This window comes from Dicentrarchus labrax, unplaced genomic scaffold (assembly GCF_905237075.1).
Source record: "Dicentrarchus labrax unplaced genomic scaffold, dlabrax2021, whole genome shotgun sequence".
Taxonomy (NCBI): Eukaryota; Metazoa; Chordata; class Actinopteri; family Moronidae; genus Dicentrarchus; species Dicentrarchus labrax.
In genome coordinates, this window is record NW_026136712.1 from 21,475,641 (window position 1) to 21,497,926 (window position 22,286).

The following is a 22,286-nucleotide window of genomic DNA, read 5'->3' on the forward strand; positions in this document are numbered from 1 at the left end:
TGATGAAGGCCACAAGGCCGAAAACGTTAGCGTGTGTTTCTGACATGGCCAAAATAAATTGGTGTAATTGAGATTAGTCATCTTCAATCATCATCAAACCCCAAAATTCAGACTTACAACGATTAGAATCCGATGTGGTTTGTTAAAATCAAAGTAATGAGTGAATATTTCCAGCGTTTCCATCTTCCAAACTGGTTTCCTCCACGATTACAAAATGAATCCAAGGACGTGATTGGATTGTTGTGTTTCAGATCCAGAAGGACTGATCACACATAATATATGTGATGTTACCGTCTGAAGACACACAGTTTGTTCATGTATTTGGGAAGAAAAAGAGGCCAAATGAACTAAAACCAGCAGACAGGAGACAGAGGCTGTTAAAACAATGCTGTGATCTGCATTTCCTTTCTCACACATATCAGTGGCTACATGTTTGTTTAGAGCGGATCATATCAGGGATGATTCTCGCTGCAGAGAAAGAACATTGTCTCTCTTATCTTGCTGCCTCTGCTGTTAGATGTCCTGCTGGTATCAGCATGTTTGGCATTTTACTGTATCATACAATCATTAAATGTAATAATAAACAATAATGATCTCTTGTTGCTTCTAATTGTAGCACTTGAAGCTTATTTGATGAAGTTTATGTACTCAGATTATTGTATTTGTTGGCTTATATAATGATAATAAACATTTTTCATTCATTTTCATTTTTCAATCAATATTTTAGCAACTCATAAACTTATAAAATGTAATATATATTAAATAGAATAAAATTGAAAAATAAAGTAATATATTACATAAAATATAATGGATGCACAGATACAGAGACCAGTGTCGGGTATCTGTTCAGATACTGAGCTCAAGTACTTGTAAAACTACTCCAATAACGTATCAGTACCACTTTACACCAGCGTGACGTTAAGTAACCTCTCTTAAAAATAAAACTGGACTGTAATGATATTATTAAGTACTAATATCAGTACTCGGTATTGGCAAGTGCCCAAATGTAATCTAAACTTGTACTTGGTTTGAAAGTGGTATCAGTGCATCCCTATAAAATATTATATATAATGTTAAATACTACACGTATCATTTCCTCCGTCCTTATGGACCTGCCCTTGTGCGGGGAGACATCGCCATGTTGAGACAGGAACAGTTGGGCTGCACGATACGGTAATAAAGTCAATATTTCCACAGATATGATTCACAATTTTCATTTTCACTGAAAGAAATACTAAAATCATGACGACCTGACGTCTGTTGGGATCAAAGAAACACATTTTCTTAAATCTTCAGAGCTACAGTGCTTAATTATAATGCTGCTGTCACTCATTCTGTCTTACTGGGTCTGACCAGTTCAATCCAAGAATGACTGTAAATGTAAAATGCAAAGATTCGAGGAAAGTATGAAAAAATCACCATGATCATGATGCAGTATGTTTTTGTTACCTGTGTGGGGTCCCGACCCACAGGTTGGGAACCACTGGTTTAAAATGTGGTGCACTGGATAAAAAGCACCTGAATCCAGAAAGTATCTAAGTTTATGGAAATGTATCCAGATCTGTATCATATCATATAACTATAAAATCTGTCAAAGATCCATGTCTTTAGCCTTCTGGATATAGACGGTATCTGTCCATATCCAAACATATTACCAACTTGGATACTACCGTATTTTTGTGCATGTATTTCAGTGGTGTAGCATTAATGTTCTCAGTGGAACTAATATTAATAAGAGGCCCAAGCCATGAAAAAGAGACCACAGAAACCAAATACATGTGAGGTACCGGCTGTGTATAGTGCAGAAGGACACAGTGCCACCTGCTGGTTAAAATGAAGGAAATTATTGCTGACGACAGAAATAAACCATGTGTTTCTATTTATTTAAAGGCTGAATTCTTCAATCGGTCAAAACATTTAAAGGAACATCACAAATAAATCATTAATGAAAAAGTAAAATCTTCTGTTTAACTCTGTTTAAAAGCCACACAATGGCACACAGTCACAGCCTCAGAGACCATTGTTCAGTGAGAGATAAGCTAACATCAAACATAAGTGGCCTTTATAGAGGATCTCCACCTATTGGAGGTAAAGCTACAGGGGGGTTGTGGGCTTTAAAGGACTGTTGGAGACCTGCTGCAGCTACGAGACGACAGTCAGGACACACTATATCTGCTGCAGACTGAGAGGGACATCAGCTCAGGTGAGTCATGAGGATTGGTTTTCAAACTGATTGCAGCAGCAGTTTGTCCAGTTTCTATCTGTGCTGCAGCTGCAGGAGAGGGAGGTAAAATATTAATAATTATTAATTATTTATAAAAATTGTCTTAATTATCACCAAAGTAAGAACGAAGAGAGATAGTTAGGCATATTTTTATCACTCTGGAACTCTAGTAGAATAGTTGAATAGTTGGGAATCACTGTTCTACTTCACTGTCCATTCTCAGTGTCTGTGCACTGGTGGATCACACTGTGTAAGTTGCATACTGGACCAGGACTGACCTCCAGACAATTTGTGTTGTCAAAAATCATGCTTGTAGTTAAATCAGATGTTCAATGAGCTCAGAGAAACTTTGCACTTTCAGCAGATGAAGTGTTTTAGTGTCAAACGCTGCTCCGACATCATTCAAACATTCAACTGCAGGAACAAGAACAAACTCTGAGAACATTTCCCCTCAAACTATGTCTGAATTGTCAGTGTGTAAAGCTACATCACACTGTATCACCGTGAGAGAGAGAAAAACTTTGATGACACATACATAACAGGAAAACCACTGAAACACTTTGTTGGTGGCCTTTAAACGCTGTTTGATGTCTAGAAGCACCAAACACTATCTGTCTGTCTGAAGATGTGTGGTCTGATTTAGAACAAATAGGGCATTTATGTTTTCTCATGTGTCAGAAAAACCTCCACACCTTTGATCCCAATCTAACTTTAACACAATGCATCCCTTTTTTTGGTTCCGTTCAGCCCTGATATCAAGAGTTTTTAAAGCAGTTTTATTTCTCTAAAGCCTCTCGTACTGTAACAGGTACAATGTTCGGTCATCGGTGGATCTCCTGGATTAATCCATCCTCTGGCTCAATCTCAGTGACTTCAGCCAAACAGGAACAGGAAATATGTAAGTAATACCGCAACTTCTTTACTTCATTCATAGGAATTACATTTAATAAAAAGTTAATAACACATTATAATGTAGTTGTAAGAAGATATACAAGTTTATTTGCTGTAAGCAGAAGCTGCTGAATAAACAGATAATATGTTAAAATACAGATAGTAATACAAAATGTGTTTTTATATAAATTATAATCTCTGACAAATTCTGTTAATTAATAACAAATCAAAATGTTCTTATATATCCTTACAACTACATCATAGTGTGTCATAAATAATTAATTAAATGTGTACTATTTGTACTTAGTGTTGCCTTAACTGCACTGTAAAATAAGTGATTTATCTTTACCTGTGTGTATGGTGAAATAGTAATAATAAGATAACAATAGTAATCTTTGGTCTGTAATTAAATCCTAAAAACTGTGTTTTCATGCACAGTAAGAATATTTTAATCTGTTTTGAGTAGAAATCAATTTAATTCCAGGACTCTGAAAAAATTAGCCTCAGTATCTTGAAAAACAGGAGTGAATTTGGCACATCGCTGCACAACAATAAGGAAAAATTCAACTTGATTTTAGAAAATAATTAGAAAAACAGGTTGATTTGCTCTGCTTAAAAAACTCAATTACAGACAACGTGATAAGACAGAGATCTGTGTAGTTGTTGTGTATCTTCAGCAAGAGAATACCAGCTCATCCATTACATAAACCTTGTTATGTATATCACTGTTACTACTAATAATAATGATAATAACTCAACTGTCTGTTGTTTGTTTCAGCTTCAAGTTGCCTCGGCACCAGAAAGAAAGTGAGCTGTCACCACTTCTGTCCAGTAGTCGGTCTCTCAGCACTCTGCTTGTTGCTGCTTGTGATCTGTGTAGCACTTTCTGTCTTATGTAAGTTTCATAGCATTGGCCGGAAGCTCAAAGTGACCACAAGATATGACTTTGGTTGTAAAAGTTAAAGATAAAATGCACCTATCAACACCTTTGAACCTGCAGTAACTGATTAAGCCACTTGAGGGCAGAAACAAGTCAAAAACAAATCCTTGAAATATTTATCACCTTTTAGGTTTAACTTAATAACTTTCTTATCTACAAATCCAGAGCAACATTATCATCCAACTCAAGAGCTTTTTCTCTGAAAACAGTTGCCTGTTGTGGCCAAAAATGACCATATAGTAGTGTTGAGAGTATAATAAAATGAGAACCAAAAGGAGCTGAAACTAAAGCCAAGGGCAGCTGCAGATCTGTAGGTTCGCTGTGAGCAACTGTTTTCGCATTTTTATAATTAAAATATCAATTATAGCCACTTTAAAACTCACAATATGTCTCATTTGTTTAATCTGTGCACAAATGAATTAAATTAGCATATTTCCCTGAATCTTTAACTGTTCATGTGTATTCATAAAACTTTCACCTTTTAAAGTCATTGCATATTAACATTTATCTGTGCTGGATTTACATTAAAGGTCCAGTGTGTAGGATTTAGTGATATCTAGTGGTGTAGTTGCAGATTGCAACCAAATGAATACCCCTCGCTTCACCCTCCCTTCCACGTAGGAGAAACTAAAGGAGCTACGAAACTTGCAAGAAGTAGTTCTGGGCTACTGTAGAAACATGGCGAGATTGCCGCTCAGTAAAATGTTGCCCAGTGGCCACTCGAGGTATTGCAGGAAGATTTACCCTGCAGCCCAAAAAGCATTTCCCCATAGACCGCCATTATAAATTCTATATTATATATTCTAAAGTAATGAAAACACAACAATTACACACAAATCAAAACACACTTGTGAATATTATATTCCATTTCTGCCCATAGAGCCTCCTAAATCTTACACACTGGTCCTTGGAAGCATGCTGTGTTGTCCTTTGTTTTAAGAAAAGTAATGATTCTTTGTCTTTAATTCTCAGATAACAATGAGTCAGACAGCAGGCCAGCGTTGAAAAGCCTCATATTTGACTACCAGAACATCAGTGACAGCTATCTCACTCTTGCCAAAGCGAACAACGACCTGAGAGGAGACAATAAAATCTTCAAGGAGCAGAGCGGCTGGCTGGATGAACAGAACAAACTCCTCAACAGGACTTCAGACCAACTGATGTCTGATAATCTTGCCTGGAGTTTGGAAAGCACAGAGTTGATGGAGCAAATTGTCAATCTGAATTCTACAAACTTGCAACTCACACAAGAACATGAGCGTCTGGTCCAGCAGACGTCTGAGCAGGAGGAGGAGAAGCTGAACATGTCCCAAACTATCAAACATCTGGTCGACGCCAACAGTCTGAGAGAGGAGGAGGGACGACAACTGTCTGAGATTAACGGCCTCCTGAGGGATGAGCTGTTCCAGGTGAAGGAAAAGAATCGAGAACTTCTGGAAATCAACGACAAGTTTCAAGGAGAAGTTCAAAAACTGAGTGAGAAACACGACACGCAGCTCCGGGAGAGATTAACAGAGCTTCAGGAGCAGAACCAGAACCTGAGCAGCGTGTTGATGGAAGAGAGGCAGGAAGCAGCAGAGCGAGAGGAAAGCAGGAGGAACGAGAGGGACCAAATGGTGGTGGATCTGCATTCAATGAAGGAGGCCTACTACTCCCTAGACCTCTACTGCCCTGTGGTTCATAACAAGACGAAAGGTATATAAGCAGTTTCTTTCCTCAACTAGAAAGCATTTTGCTAGCGATAAAGTTAGCAGGAAAGCAAGCTAAGGTTCGCCAGCCAGCTACAAACCGGCAAATAATTTGCAAACAGCAAGCCAGTCAGATCAGATCAGGAGTCTGAGGGTGAAGCCAGCTGACAATATCTTGCTATGTTAGAGAGGTAGCATTTTGTCCACATTAGCAAGCAAGCTAAAATTAGCCAGCAAAAATGATATATTACAATATATTTCACAAGCTTTGCGGTATTGTTAGCTTTGACTTTGGACTTTGTGCTGGATGGTGTACTTACCAGGAAATAAAAGGGGGAAATTATATGTGAAGAGGTTCAAATTTGGCAACAAGATGACTGATAACTATACAGAGAAATCATCAGTTTCTTAATCTTTTTTCACAGAACGGATTTGCAGAAAGTGTCAGGACACATGGAGACTGTTTGAGAACAAATGCTACTACTTCTCCTCTCGCACACTCACCTGGATCTACAGCAGAGCCTGGTGCCAGACACAAGGGGGCGACCTGCTCATCATTGAGAGTGAGCCAGAACAGGTAAAAGAAGACATGTGAGACAATAACAGAAGGAGTTTTCAGTCATCAGCTGTTAGGCATCATATATTTTAATCATCTTTCTCTTTTTAGAGCTTTATTTTCGAGACCAGCCAGACTCTGGATCAGAGCGGCACCAGGATGTGGATTGGTTTGACAGACGCAGAGGAGGAAGGTGAATGGATCTGGGTCGACGGCAGTCCAGTGGCTTCAGATTTACAGTAAGTTGAAGTTCTCATGTTGATTTGATCTGTTTGACACTACAGAGTTTTGTTGCTGTCTGTCACTGTCACAAATCAGAGTTCAAGATAATCAAGACAACATTTCTAAATAAGTAGTTTTGTGTAGCAGACACATTAACTTAGATCTTTGCAGATTGATAATTTTAGTTTTATTATGTAACACAGCTGCTCCTACTCTTCCTCCAGGTACTGGCTGAGTAGACCAGGACTGGGGACTGAGCCTGATGACTGGAAGCTGGACGACCCTTTGGGGGAAGACTGTGGACACATGGACACCAGTGAAAACACACTTACCTCCTGGATGGACGGCTCCTGTAAGACATCTTATAGGTGGATCTGTGAAAAGCATGTTTAGATCACCCAACAACATTTTTTGTTCTCATTTAATATTGTAAATATAGCAATGATACAATGATTTGAAGCTATAATTTTCTTTATGTAGGGAATTATAGGACTATATATATGATGTATAAAATTGCTGCTATGAATGAGTTATAACATGGTGATAGTGTACATTCTCTTTCAAATATAAACAGTTTAGTCTTTTCCATCCCTATATTGCAGGAAATAAAGACATATCTACCAGGCAGTTTGTCGTTAATTACTTTTTTATTTTCATTAAGTATAAATTTAAACCGATTTAACAGACTGCATTTTCTTTCTTCAAGTGATGATACACGACATAAACTTGCAGTATTCATTTTTTAAATGTTGATTTTTATTTTTAAAAAAAGACAGATAAATCATATAAGTGATTTTATATATCTTGTGAAATTTCAGATCTGCATACACTGGAAATAACAGTAATACACTGCTGTTAAGAGTAAATACAGGCACACAGCTGTCAATCAATCAATATATCCACCTACTTTTTTCCATTTTGGTGTATGGAATAGTGAATGATTTGATTGTTTTGCATGCAGCATCTTTTAGACTTGTAATGGTGAGAAGCTCCAAAAACATTGCACAGTTGTCCCCTTAAATATCATAAGTATCTTAAGCTTGTATGTTTGGACAGTGTTGAGATATTTTACTGGAAAATTGACTGGAGAACATTGACCTTATGATGGTGCCAGAGGAAAAGTCAAGGTGTCACCTAAACCATTAAGAATTATCCTCCAGGCACTATGGTCATTTGTACCAGATTTAATGGGAATTCATCATTCACTCATCATTTCACTGAAAGCTAAAATTGATTTGGATATATGCTCTTGGGACAATGAATATCTGTACAAAATTGAATGACAATCCATCCAATAGTCCTTAAGTAATTTAATTCTGAACCACTGGTGGATTGACCTGACACATTGACTGACACCACCCTCCCTAGAGCAAGGACTGAGAATGTAGAAATATCCTATCCTTTAAGATGACTTAAACACTAATCTGATGTGAGGAGTCAGTAACTACTCCTGCTTGGGTTTTCTCCTCCTGCATAGTCTAAAGCAAAGGAATCGTATTGATCCCACTACAATGGCTATCAGTGTAAACAAGACCGCAGTCAAAAAGCATATAACATCCACAGAATAATAGGCATACCAGGGCATCTTGTAAGACTCAGTGCGTAAATGTGAAGCTCCTTTGTGCCTGATAACAAACTCAACCCAGTAAACGGCAGTGTCCAGAGGATGCATTGGTTTATCTCGATGGAGAGCAGACAGACGCTTCATGCTATTTCTGTAGGAGGGATTGTGAAGAACTTCTTGTATTGTTTCCAGAAAGTTCTGCCAAGTGATTTTGGTCGCATCCACCACCTTAGCAGCTCCTCGTGCTTCCATTCTTAAAACATTCTCAAACTGGTCAAACAGAAGCGGTATGCCCACTATGGGCACTCCATGGTAGATGGACTCATAGATCCCATTTGTACCTCCATGGGCCACAAAGGCTTTAATCTTTGGGTGACCCAAGAGGTCATTTTGGGGCATCCATTCTAACAGTAAGGTGTTGTTGCCCAAATTGTTGGGGCGCTCACCGGCATGCCTCCATATGACCTTTTGGGGAAGTTTGGCAAAGGCAGCAGCGATTTCAGAAGTGATTTCTATAGGTAGGCCTTTGACCAGAGTACCAAGAGACATCAAGATGAATCCATGTTCTCCTGAACTTTGAACAAAATCCTCCAGCTCTGATGATAAAGGCTTAGAAGGCTTACACTGAAAACCACCAATGTAGGCGATGTTTGGCATGGTGGGTCTGGGGAATTCAAAGACAAAGTCCACCCTCATCAGCCAGATGTCTGCTCCTTGTAGAAGGTGATAGAACTTCTGATCTGGAAAGTACCTGGATACCAGTCTATCATAGTGTGGGCATACTACAAACTTGTCAATGAATGTGTTGAAGGCATAGTAAAAGGTGTTCTTGACCCTTTGCCCAAAGGTCATCTTATCCGAGACAGCATTTCCTGAAGTTGGAACATAAGATGTTGGAGATGGGGCTACCACAAAATGCCCTTCTCCACTGGTGATCCATCTCACATTATAAACAGTCGGCAGCTTAAGTTCATGAGCTACCAGAATTCCCACAGGCAATCCGGGGTCCAGAAGAACCATGTCAAACTGAGTATCACGAATACTCTGCATTAGAGTCTTGTTCTCAAATATTTCAACCCCCAACATGCTGGCCTGTTGGTGAATTTTCGACAGTGCACCGAGCATTTCCCAGTAGAACTTCACAAAGCCGATAAGAGACGCCCCTTCTTTCTGAATTGTCAACATCTTGACCAGGAAGGTTACAAAGAAGTCCTGCTCCTCTATGTTAATGGCTTCTGGTAAGGTGACAGTGATGGAGTGGTAATGTGGTGCATTTTCCTTGACGTACCAACTAGTGGCTGTGCGGACCACAGTGACCTCATGACCCCTGGCATGGAGGCTCTGGATGAGGAGGTTCATGTTGACCCAGTGGCTGCCATCCACCGGGAACACCAGAATCTTTCCTCCCTGGACACTGGGACTTGTCAGGAGGGACACACTCACCGCCAGAAGCAGAAGTGAAACTCCCGGGATGCTCCCCATGGATTCACTCTGAGGGAAAACAACAAACACACAAGTTTAATGTTAGCAACCGCAAATATTGGAGTAATCACCTGTTATGATTAGTTTATGTCACGCTGATGTGTTGACAAGGCAACCGCTGCATGTGCAGACACAGCGGCTGGTAGCTCTATCAAAACTTGCTAAATTGAACTATTTTTTTCTGTGTCTGATTGGGTCTGGTTTTAAGTGGCTGATGCATATTGTTCAAATTTAAATGGATTCAGAAGATTATAACTATGGCAATGGTTAGCTCCTTCAAATCTTTCTGCTTTTGGCTTTATCACTGAAACACTTATTACCTAATTCAAATTAAACACAAATTCAAAAGATGCACTGCAGAATTATTTCCTGGGTGTGTACATATATAATTTTTTATTCTGTTTTATTTATTTTTTATGTCATTCTATGAATTTGATTATCTTTATCTATGTGTGTAGCATTAGGGAACTACAAACCTTTATTTTGTAATGAAGCCTTGTGTTGTATAATTTACTGAATTCCTTCCAAATGACAAACTTACGTGACAAACTGGAAATTGCAACCAGCCACAAACAAACACTGACATGCACCCAGGGCGGTAGCTACTGGAAAGAAAATGGTGTTATTTACATATAACCTAGATGTGTTTATTTTAGTCAGCGAAAGCATTGTTGTCTCATAATCAGAAAGCAACACACGAACATGTTGAAAGCCAAGGCCACTTTATTGTGCCGACCTGGGAAGTTGCTGATAAGCACTTTTTATTACGGGGGAGAGACAGTGAAAGTCTTTCTCTCAAGGGCTGCACATGTCATTATGATGCTATCATATCATATGCTATATTATATTATCAAATTATTATTACTATTGATGTTTTAGCTGGTCAAGGTGGAGCTAATTTTGAACATACTTTATAAACACACTTGCTCCAACATTATTAATATTATTAATTATTTTTTTAAATGAAGCTCTGGGTTTTTATACCTCAGAAACACCATATCCTAGATGGTTTTATCTGCAAATTCTTTAGCATAGATTTACAGAAGAAACCAGAGGAAATGACCACATGGAAACACACAAAGCCCACCGTACTAAAACCTGAGATGTCAGTCCAACAGATCAAAGTCCAGTGGAATGCATGGACTGTCTAACATCTTGTGTTACTATGGTCTCTAATCTTATTCAGCAGGGACTCGCTAACAGGCTAACAACACATAGCATACCATTCATAACCTGCAGAAGAAACATGCCCTGAAGTGTCCAGTTTCTTGTCTGCATGCCTGTTGTTGAGAAAGCTGAAAGAGGAATCTAACATGCATTCTTGCCTACAAATCAGCAACTTCCAGTGATCAAAGGCTGTTGAAAGTAGTTCTTTAAAGTCCAGCACAAGTAAGTGTCAGCAAAGTCTCTTCTCCTCAGCAATGCTGTAAAGGCATTTAACTGAGTTTGTTCATGTATTGTATTAAAAGGAGTAAATGTTAAAACTTACCTTAAATCACTGAAACAGTAGAGAAATGTACTATTAGCCTCCCCTGGACAAGTGAAGCTCAGCGGCTGCTGGAATCCAAACTCCAAACCCGATTGTTGTGTTACATAAGGAAGGGAGTCTGGTGGGGGAGGGCGATGTTACAAATGGACTTCAGATTTTTGTGTGTATTTTGGAAGGGGAGGAGAGGAAACAGTTTTCCCAAAGAGTCCACCCTCTCTCTCTGTGCTGCAGACAAACTCACAGAGGAGACCACCCACCCAACACACACACACACTCAAAACAGTTTTTTGTGGAGAAAATCTCACCTCTGTGACCTGCACAATGAGCTCATCCTGCAAAATAAATGTCTAGGAAAGGGCAGTTCTAAGGCCCTTGAGTACTTTCTATTTTCATTTTTTTTTTCATATGTTCAGTCCTTGAATAAGTGGGTATTTGGTTAAAATTAACTTTTTTTTAAATAATGGTTAAAATGTTTATGATATGCTAAAATGTAAAGTAACAGTAGGATATATAAAGTCTTAAATCTAAAGTTTGCTAGCTAACATGGTCATACCAGACCTAGTGACACTGTAGCAACAAAACCTCTCAGTGTATTTAATTACGTAAGGGTGCGTTTCATCGCTTATGACCTTAATTTCACGTTTTTAAGATAAAGAATGCACATACAGATGCAGTATTAGGTTCAGAGCCATGAAGATATAAGAGTTGCATCATCTCTGTTTGCTCCAATTTACCGTTTTTTTTTTTTTTTTTTTACAGCAATGGCGGAACGTGGAGCCTCTCAATAGTTCCCAGAGGTTAACTTACTCTACAACCAGTGCAGTAGAGTTGCAAATGTATATATTAATTCTGTTCTGATAATACTATATCATCCAGTGCTGTTGCTTCATAACAAATTTTTTTGCATGGTTGGGAGTAAAAATAATATTGGGGTATGTGATTGGACAGTTGTGGGTGCAGTTGGTGATATGATGATGTTTAAGTACAAGTTATGTAATACTGATGTTAAGCAGGTATAATGTTTACCATGTTCACCATCTTAATTTAGTCATGCCATTAGTCATAATAAGTCATATAAAGGTGTTGGACAAATTTATCTGGATTAAACATTAAGGGATCACCAACATTTTTACAATTCACCCTGACAATCAAGCCATGAAATTTATCAAGACATTTCAACATTTCAATAACAAATGTGAATCTCATGGTAGCAATAGTGGATCACCAAAGTCATTAGAATTCATTGTATGGGAATCATGAATATCTGTACAAAGTTTGGTGCCTCTCTCATCTTTTAGCTGTTGAGATATTTCACTGGCGATCTCAAGAATCTGACCTCATTATGGTGCTAGAGGAAAAGGTCAAGGTATTACCCAAATTAATAAGAATTATCTTCTGGGCACCATGTTTATCTGTATCAAATTTAATGGGAATCAATCCAATAGTCAGTCTGGACCAAGCTGGTGGATTGACCTATCGACTGACACCACCCTCCCTAGAGCAAGGACTGAGAATGTAGAAATATCCTATCCTTTAAGATGACTTGTTCATTTTATTAAACAATTATCTGATGTGAGGAGTCAGTAACTACTCCCGCTTGTGTTTTCTCCTCCTGCACAGTCTAAAGCAAAAGAATCGTATTGATCCCACTACAATGGCTATCAGTGTCAACAAGACTGCAGTCAAAAAGCATATAACATCCACAGAATAATAGGCATACCAGGGCATCTTGTAAGACTCAGTGCGTAAATGTGAAGCTCCTTTGTGCCTGATAACAAACTCAACCCAGTAAACGGCAGTGTCCAGAGGATGCATTGGTTTATCTCGATGGAGAGCAGAGAGATGCTTCATGTTATTTCTGTAGGAGGGATTGTGAAGAACTTCTTGTATTGTTTCCAGAAAGTTCTGGTGAGTGATTTTGGTCGCATCCACCACCTTAGCAGCTCCTCGTGCTTCCAATCTTAAAACATTCTCAAACTGGTCAAACAGAAGCGGTATGCCCACTATGGGCACTCCATGGTAGATGGACTCATAGATCCCATTTGTACCTCCATGGGCCCACAAAGGCTTTAATCTTTGGGTGACCCAAGAGGTCATTTTGGGGCATCCATTCTAACAGTAAGGTGTTGTTGCCCAAATTGTTGGGGCGCTCACCGGCATGCCTCCATATGACCTTTTGGGGAAGTTTGGCAAAGGCAGCAGCGATTTCAGAAGTGATTTCTATAGGTAGGCCTTTGACCAGAGTACCAAGAGACATCAAGATGAATCCATGTTCTCCTGAACTTTGAACAAACTCCTCCAGCTCTGATGATAAAGGCTTACAAGGCTTACACTGAAAACCACCAATGTAGACGATGTTTGGCATGGTGGGTCTGGGGAATTCAAAGACAAAGTCCACCCTCATGAGCCAGATGTCTGCTCCTTGTAGAAGGTGATAGAACTTCTGATCTGGAAAGTACCTGGATACCAGTCTATCATAGTGTGGGCATACTACAACCTTGTCAATGAATGTGTTGAAGGCATAGTAAAAAGTGTTCTTGACCCTTTGCCCAAAAGTCATCTTATCTGACATGGCATTTCCTGAAACTGGAACATAGGATAATGGGGATGGAGCTACCACAAAATGGCCTTCTCCGCTTGTGATCCATCTCACATTATAAACAGTCGGCAGCTTAAGTTCATGAGCTACCAGAATTCCCACAGGCAATCCGGGGTCCAGAAGAACCATGTCAAACTGGGTATCACGAATACTCTGCATTACAGTCTTGTTCTCAAATATTTCAACCCCCAACATGCTGGCCTGTTGGTGAATTTTCGACAGTGCACCGAGCATTTCCCAGGAGAACTTGACAAAGCCGATAAGAGAAGCCCCTTCTTTCTGAATTGTCAACATCTTGACCAGGAAGGTTACAAAGAAGTCCTGGTCCTCTATGCTAATGGCTTCTGGTAGGGTCACAGTGATGGAGCGGTAATGTGGTGCATTTTCCTTGATGTACCAACTAGTGGATGTGCGAACCACAGTGACCTCATGGTCCCTGGCATGGAGGCTCTGGATCAGGAGGTTCATGTTGACCCAGTGGCTGCCATCCACCGGGAACACCAGAATCTTTCCGCCCTGGACACTGGGACTTGTCAGGAGGGACACACTCACCGCCAGAAGCAGAAGTGAAACTACTGGGATGCTCCCCATGGATTCACTCTAAGGGAAAAGAACAAACGTTAAATGTGAGCAAAGACTGTTATGATGAGTTTTACTTCACACTTGATGTGTTATTATTTTTACTGAATACTTCCTCCATCATTGTTCCTATTATTAATTATCAAGACAAAATGTAGTTCGGGTTCTTTATTTTTTTTAAAGGTATTTTTGGGGGCTTTTATTGTCTTTATGATAGTGACAGCTGAAGATGGACAGGAAAGGGGGCCAGAGAGAGGGGATGACACGGAGCAAAGGGCCGCAGGTCAGATTCGGACCCAGGGCCGCTGCAGCAAGGACTCAGCCTCGTTACATGGGTCGCCAGCTCTACCCACTGAGCTAACCGGTTGCCGCTTTGTCTGCAAATTCTAAATCTGCAGCGTAGATTTACAGAAGAAACCAGAGGGAAATGACTACATGGACACACACAAAGCCCACAGTAATAAAACCTGAGATGTCGGTCCAACAGATCAAAGTCCAGTGGAATGCATGGACTGACTAATGCCTGGCGTTACTATGGTCTCTAATCTTATTCAGCAGGGACTCACTAACAGGATAAATACACATAGCAGTATCTACATTCATAACATGCCTATTGTTGAGACTGAAAAGGGAATCTAACATCATGCAGTCTTGCATACAGATCAGCAAATTCCCGTGATCAAAAACCCTGACCCGGTTTGGGTCCTTGTTTCTTGGTTGAGTTAACGTTGGCTTGAAGAAAGTGGAAAAGGACGAAAGGCATAATCTCATAGCCACGCTGGTACTGGAGTTTTCCACAATACTCTACTATTTCTAACATATCAACCTTATCAAGACCAGTTGTACGGCTACTATTTTATCATACATCAACAAAACAGAGGCCACACATACTCCAAATGTTACGGTTGAGTTGTGGGCAAAGAAAAACAGGAGCTCAGCAAGGTGTACCGCTCAGCTAACTCAAGACAGGTTAGGCGCTGTGTGATGACACTTCTCTCGTATCTAGGCAACGCAGTCTCTTAAAGGCACATTTCACAATTTTGGCTGTTACAAACTGTTGAAAGTAGAGTTATTTAAAGTCCTGCACAAGTTAGTGTCAGCAAAGTCTTCAAAGCATTTAACTGAGTTTGTTCGTGTATTGTAGAGAAACGAGAACATTTTGTAACTTACCTTAAATCTGTAAAACAGTGGAGAAATGTACTGTGAGCCTCCTCTGGACAAGTAAAGCTCAGGGGCTGCAGGAATCTAGAACTCCAAACCCGATTATTGTGTTACGTAAGGAAGAGTGAAGTGGGGGAGGAGCCCACCCTCTGTCTGTGCTGCATACACACTCACAGAGGAGACCACCAACCCAACAAACACCCAAAACCGTTTTTGTGGAGAAAATCTCACCTGCTGTGGCGTGCACAATGAGCTCATCCTGCAAAATAAATATCCAGGAAAGGGCAGTTCTAACATCCTTGAGTACTTCATATTTTTTTAATAGGTGGAGTCTTAAATCTATAGCTTGCTAGCTAATTGGACCAAATGAGACTGTAACAAGAAAACCTCTCAGTGTGTTTAATTCTGCAAGGGTGCATTTTATTGCTTATGACTTTAACTTCTCATTGGTAAGACAAGGAATGTACATACAGATGCAGTATTGGACAGGTTAGCCAAAGTGTACTACATTCACACAATCAGATTATAGTTGAAGATGCCTTAATAACATGACATTGCTTTAACTGTTTATATTTTTCAAAAAAAGCAAAGAAAAGTGGCCTCTCTTAATTTCTATATTCACACCATTGCAGTAACTTGCTGCTCGGAAGGCGGCAGATAGGAAGAGCACGGATTTTGCTCTTCACCGTGCTGAACTTTGTTAACTAGCTAATGACCAGCCAGCTAACTAGATAGCTATCAATTGATGTAAATTAGCTAGCTACATTAGCTAACTTAAGATGTGACTACGTGTTGATTTAATCTTTTAACCAGCTTAAAATTTGGTTTTCTTTACAACATTGATTAGCCTGGCATGTAGCATGTGCAAGAGCAAGTATAGGAAAGGAGAAAGTTGACCGAGGCTTGCTCAACTGTTATCGGAGCACACAGCAAAACGGGATTACAGACGAAGAGCATTCTGTGCTCCTGAGGGTCAACATCACAGAAGTTTATATTCATACAACGCTCGTCTTTTTGTTGAATGTCAAATGCTGCGTCGGTTGTCGTTTTTCACTGGCCAGCCAAATGCGTTACAGGTAGAACAGCAGTTATGTGCTTCAATATTATTCTTTATGTCATTTTCATGGCTTTACAGTTAGGACCAATTGTTTGATCTATGACCCCAAAAAGGCAGATATTCCACTCTGTCTTTGTATTACCTTAAACAGATATATAGGTAGTGCAAAGACAGTAACTACAATCGTAGTGTCTAATCTAACACTAATTTATTTCTCATTACATTAAATCTGTATTCCTTATCGTTTGTATGGTTAAAAGGTTTAAATGGATGAGTAATTAAGAAAAAAAATCAACCAATCCTCAAATATGTTGAGACTTCAATCTATTAAGATGGCTTGACGTATTTATTTTAATTGTAAAATGTATGTAAACCTGTTTTTAGAATTAAATTCTTGTCTTATAAACAAGTCTATAACTCAATTTTTAACAAAATGCTAGTAACTACGGTTTGCCTTTGTAGGGCAGTATACACTATATACAGTAAAGTAGAATATGATAAATCTGTGTATAGCTGTGCAATGTTTCGAAGTATTGTGCAAAAAAGGAGTTGTGTTTAACGGGTTAAGAGTGAGAATGTACCAGGATTAAAACATTTCAGGAGGCACTAGACAACAAATAAAATCATATAAAAAGGTGAGGTACAATAAAAATGATTAAATCAGTAAAAAAAAAAATTAACATTACATCAGACAAAACATTCGCACTAGGGCCACATAATAAAACAGTTACAATATACAAATAAAGGAATAACATACCTATTTTGTCTTTTTCATTAGTATATTGGAGGAACTAAAAACAGTATCCACCAGGCAATTTATCATAAGTTAGCTTTTTATTTTCAGAAAGTATACATTTCAACAGATATAACAGCCTGCATTATATTTCTAACCCTAATCCCTATCCTTATTAAAACAGACAGGCAGATAAGTGTGTTTTTATACATCTTGTGAAATTTCCGATACACTGCTGTTAAAAGTAAGTATAGGCACACAGTTGTCCTCTGAAATAAAATCAATGTATACTCCTACTTTTGTCCATTTTGGTGGATGGAATAGTGAAAAGTGTGCAGATGTTTAGATTGTTTTGCATCCAGCATCTTTTGGACTTGTGATGGTGAGAATCTCCAAACACATAAAATATCTTAAGTATCTTAAGCTTGTGTTTGTTGGACAGTATTCATTTGGATGAATATATGGGTTCATTTTTGTAATCATGGAGGGAAACAGTTTGAAAGATGGAAACATTCAGCAGCAGCAGCATACATTACTTCGATTTTGACAAACAAAACTAGATTTGAATTTATCGAGACATTTCAGTATTTCAACCACAAATGCCAATCTCAGGGCAGCATTAGTGGTTCACCAAAGTTATTAGAATTAATAGTCTGGGAATCATGAATGTCTGTACAAAGTTTGGTGCCAGTCAATCTTTTGGCTGTTGAGATATTTCACTGGAGAAATAAAAACGTTGACCTTATGATAGAGGAAAAGGTCAATGTATTACCAATAATTGTCCTTTGAGCACCATGGATATCTGCATCAAATTTAATGGGAATCCATCCAACAGTTGTCAAGACATTTCAATGAGAACTGGAACTGGCAATTACTCAGATTACCAAAAGAATTTGGATATATGCTGTTGGGGGACAACGAATGAGCAATTTCAGTCTCAACCACACTGGTGGATTGACCAATCGACTGACACCACCATCCCTGGAGAAGGACTTATCCTTTAAGATGACTTGTTCCTTTCAATGAACATTAATCTGATGTGAGAAATCAGTAACTACTCCTGCTTGGGTTTTCTCCTCCTGCACAGTCTGAAGCAAAGGAATCGTATGGATCCCACTACAATGGCTATCAGTGTAAACAAGACTGCAGTCAAAAAGCATATAACATCCACAGAATAATAGGCATACCAGGGCATCTTGTAAGACTCAGTGCGTAAATGTGAAGCTCCTTTGTGCCTGATAACAAACTCAACCCAGTAAACGGCAGTGTCCAGAGGATGCATTGGTTTATCTCGATGGAGAGCAGAGAGACGCTTCATGTTATTTCTGTAGGAGGGATTGTGAAGAACTTCTTGTATTGTTTCCAGAAAGTTCTGGTGAGTGATTTTGGTTGCATCCACCACCTTAGCGACTCCTTGCACTTCTAATCTAAAAACATTATCAAACTGGTCAAACAGAAGTGGTATGCCCACTATGGGCACTCCATGGTAGATGGACTCATAGATCCCATTTGTACCTCCATGGGACACAAAGGCTTTAATCTTTGGGTGACCCAAGAGGTCATTTTGGGGCATCCATTCTAACAGTAAGGTGTTGTTGCCCAAATTGTTGGGGCGCTCACCAGCATGCCTCCATATGACCTTTTGGGGAAGTTTGGCAAAGGCAGCAGCGATTTCAGAAGTGATTTCTATAGGTAGGCCTTTGACCAGAGTACCAAGAGACATCAGGATGAATCCATGTTCTCCTGAACTTTGAACAAACTCCTCCAGCTCTGATGATAAAGGCTCAGAAGGCTTACACTGAAAGCCACCAATGTAGGCGATGTTTGGCATGGTGGGTCTGGGGAATTCAAAGACAAAGTCCACCCTCATCAGCCAGATGTCTGCTCCTTGTAGAAGGTGATAGAAGTTCTGATCTGGAAAGTACCTGGATATCAGTCTATCATAGTGTGGGCATACTACAAACTTGTCAATGATTGTGTTGAAGGCATAGTAAAAGGTGTTCTTGACCCTTTGCCCAAATGTCATCTTATCTGACACAGCATTTCCTGAAATTGGAACATAGGATAATGGGGATGGAGCTACCACAAAATGCCCTTCTCCGCTGGAGGTCCATCTCACATTATAAACAGTCGGCAGCTTAAGTTCATGAGCCACCAGAATTCCCACAGGCAATCCGGGGTCCAGAAGAACCATGTCAAACTGGGTATCACGAATACTCTGCATTAGAGTCTTGTTCTCAAGTATTTCTACCACGAACATGCTGGCCTGTTGGTGAATTTTCGACAGTGCACCGAGCATTTCCCAGAAGAACTTCCCAAAGCTGATAAGAGATGCCCCTTCTTTCTGAATTGTCAACATCTTTAACAGAAGGCTTACAAAGAAGTCCTCATCCTGTAGGCTCATGGGTTCTGGTAGGGTGACAGTGATGGAGTGGTAATGTGATGCATTTTCCTTAATGTACCAGCTAGTGGATGTGTGGACCACAGTGACCTCATGACCCCTGGCATGGAGGCTCTGGATCAGGATGTTCATGTTGACCCAGTGGCTGCCATCCAATGGGAACACCAGAATCTTTCCGCCCTGGACACTGGGACTTGTCAGGAGGGACACACTCACCGCCAGAAGCAGAAGTGAAACTCCTGGGATGCTCCCCATGGATTCACTCTAAGGGAAAAGAACAAACAACTAATGGGTTTTATATCACGCTTAATTTTTTATTTTTACTGAAACTTTCTCTTAAGGGCTGCATGTGTCATAGTAATCATATGCTATATTATTAAATTATTATTACTATTACTTTAATTTTTGATATTCGTAGTAGATGTTCCTGATTACATACTTTTACTTCGGTAACATTTTCAACACAGGTCTTTTACTTATAATGGAGTATTTTGTACAGAGTGCTATTAGTACTTTTACTTAAGTAAGAGGTCTGAATACTTCCAACATTGTTCATATTATTATTTTTATTTTTTTTACAGAGAAATGACTGGACACACACATAGCCCACACTACTAAAACTTGAAATGTTGCTGGTGCTGTCATATCTTGGGAAAAACTGGGTGGACTCAAATGCAACACAGTAGGATGTCTTCAGTAAGTTATTGAAAATGGCTTAAAAGCAGGTGGCATGCAAAATACAAGTCCAACATGGGAACACAGGGAAAATGCAAGGAGAAAACCGAGAGCTAGGTGTCCACACACCAAACTGAAATGAGGTGACAACTGAAACAAGGAAACAAAAACTGATAATGCAGGTGAGGTGGAAGGGCAAAGAGACAGGTGAAACAGACAAAGACAGAAAGTAAAGCATCACAAGATACAGGAAGACGACAATTACAAAATAACTAAAGCAAACTCAAAACCATGATAGGAACAGATCAAAGTCCAGTGAAATGCAGGGTCTCGCAAACAGGCTAACAACACATAGCATACCATTCATAACCTGCAGAAGAAACATGCCTCAAGTGTCTCTTGGTGAGAAAGCTGGAAGAGGAATCTAACATGCACTCTTGCCTACAAATCAGCAACTACCAGTGATCAAAGACTGTTGAAAGTAGAGTTATTTAAAGTCCTGCACATGTTACTGTCAGCAAAGTATCTTCTCCCTCAGCAATGCTGTGAAGGCATTTAAAACTGAGTTAAGTTTATTCATGTGTTGTAGAAAAAGGAGTGAATGTTATAACTTACCTTAAATCTCTAAAACTGTGGAGAAATGCACTGTAAGTGTCCTCTGAACAAGTGAAGCGCAGCGGTGGCAGGAATCCATGAAGCCTGATTGTTGTGGTAAATTAGGAAGAGAGTGCAGTGGGGGAGGAGACGAAAACGGTTTTCCCACAGAGCCAGCCCTCTTTCTGTGCTGCATACAAACACACACACACACACACACACACACACACACACACACACACACACACACACACACAGAGGAAGCCACCCACCAGACCAGTTCTTGGTCTCAAAATGAAAGTAGTTTGTTGGGGAACAGCTTCACCAAACAACATGACTGGTTCAAACCAAGGGTTGAATATAAAAAAATCATAAAATTCATTAGAAAGTTAAAATATTAAAACAATAAAACACTTATGTTGAATCCTGATCAGTCAGACTCTGTTGGTTCAGTCAAGTGTCCAGTGGACCTGAATCAGAGGAAGATAGTGGTTTGGGGGTTTAGTTGCTCTTTAAGATGTGACTATATGTTGACTTTATCTTTTAACCATCTTTAAAGTGTAGCACATCGCATATCTAAGTACAGGAAAGGAGGAAGTTGACAAACAGGGGCGAGACTTAGGAAGGCTCACTGTAGTTTTTGTTCAGTCTGTGGAGGGGAAAGTCCTTCCAGTTTCACACATCTGTTTCCTGTCACACTTTTGGGTTTTTTTTGGGCTCATTGGGACATTTAGATGCTTTTAACACTGTATTTAATATAGTTTAAAACAGACAAATTATCCTGGGCCTCAGTGGCTCAGCCTGAGCGGGAAACTTGATTATATCATAGAATATTACAGTCTTGGTTGTCTGGTTCCTGGATTTAAAGGATAAGTTTATATTTTTCTGTCTATCTGTCAGTACTTTCTCATTTACCTGTTCTGTGTTTGAATTTCCTGAAACAGCTGCTCGCTGTAGTTTCTAGTGAACGTCACTCAAACAGGAGGAATTAGTACACTTGTTGGGGACTATTTTCAGCGATGGATTATTCCTTATCCTTTAAAGGGAGTCAGTACCATCAGTTACAAAGATTATCTGGATTCAGTTTGTACAAACCTGCATTAACCGTTTTTTCGGCCACTTTGAGACAGCAGGACGAGCTGTAAACAAGACATTGATATAATATCACCCTAAACCCAGTAACTGCTTTTTTTGGCCTCTTGGGGGTAGCTGAAACAGGTTGAGAACACAACGTTGACATATACTTGAAGTTCATATGGTGATTACAACCAGCAGTTAGAGAGCAACATTATCATTACTTTTGTGTTTCTGTTCACCTGATGAATATAAGACCAATAATCTCTTTTACCTACCAACTCCTGAAGGAAATATCTGGTTCTTTAGCAGCTAAATGTTGCACTATGTTCACTAAAACTAAGGATTTTTTAGCTG

At 39.5% G+C, this 22,286-nt stretch overlaps 2 protein-coding genes and 1 pseudogene across 5 annotated transcripts; 1 reads left to right on the plus strand and 2 right to left on the minus strand.

The window, feature by feature from the left end:
* The first annotated feature begins 2,104 nt into the window (after positions 1–2,104).
* On the plus strand, positions 2,105–7,148 carry LOC127373459 (C-type lectin domain family 4 member M-like). The gene is made up of 7 exons (XM_051417944.1): positions 2,105–2,203; positions 3,033–3,122; positions 3,894–4,010; positions 5,028–5,750; positions 6,169–6,320; positions 6,411–6,538; positions 6,746–7,148. The coding sequence occupies exons 2-7, from the start codon at positions 3,038–3,040 to the stop codon at positions 6,912–6,914; spliced, it is 1,374 nt and encodes a 457-aa protein (XP_051273904.1). The 5' UTR covers positions 2,105–2,203; positions 3,033–3,037; the 3' UTR covers positions 6,915–7,148.
* Position 7,149: 1 nt separating this feature from the next.
* On the minus strand, positions 7,150–21,011 carry LOC127373457 (UDP-glucuronosyltransferase 2C1-like). Of its 4 annotated transcripts, XM_051417943.1 has the most exons (3): positions 20,877–21,011; positions 19,111–19,850; positions 7,150–8,836 (listed from the first exon to the last, which is right to left on the minus strand). In XM_051417943.1, the coding sequence occupies exons 2-3, from the start codon at positions 19,839–19,841 to the stop codon at positions 7,966–7,968; spliced, it is 1,602 nt and encodes a 533-aa protein (XP_051273903.1). In that variant the 5' UTR covers positions 19,842–19,850; positions 20,877–21,011; the 3' UTR covers positions 7,150–7,965. The 4 variants fall into 4 exon arrangements, with proteins under 4 accessions (XP_051273903.1, XP_051273902.1, XP_051273901.1 ...); XM_051417942.1 differs by lacking the exon at positions 19,111–19,850 and having other exon boundaries at positions 7,150–9,576; positions 20,877–20,989; XM_051417941.1 differs by lacking the exons at positions 19,111–19,850; positions 20,877–21,011 and adding an exon at positions 11,057–11,180 and having other exon boundaries at positions 7,150–9,576.
* LOC127373458 (UDP-glucuronosyltransferase 2C1-like) lies at positions 12,132–15,466 on the minus strand (annotated as a pseudogene).
* Positions 21,012–22,286: the final 1,275 nt, after the last annotated feature.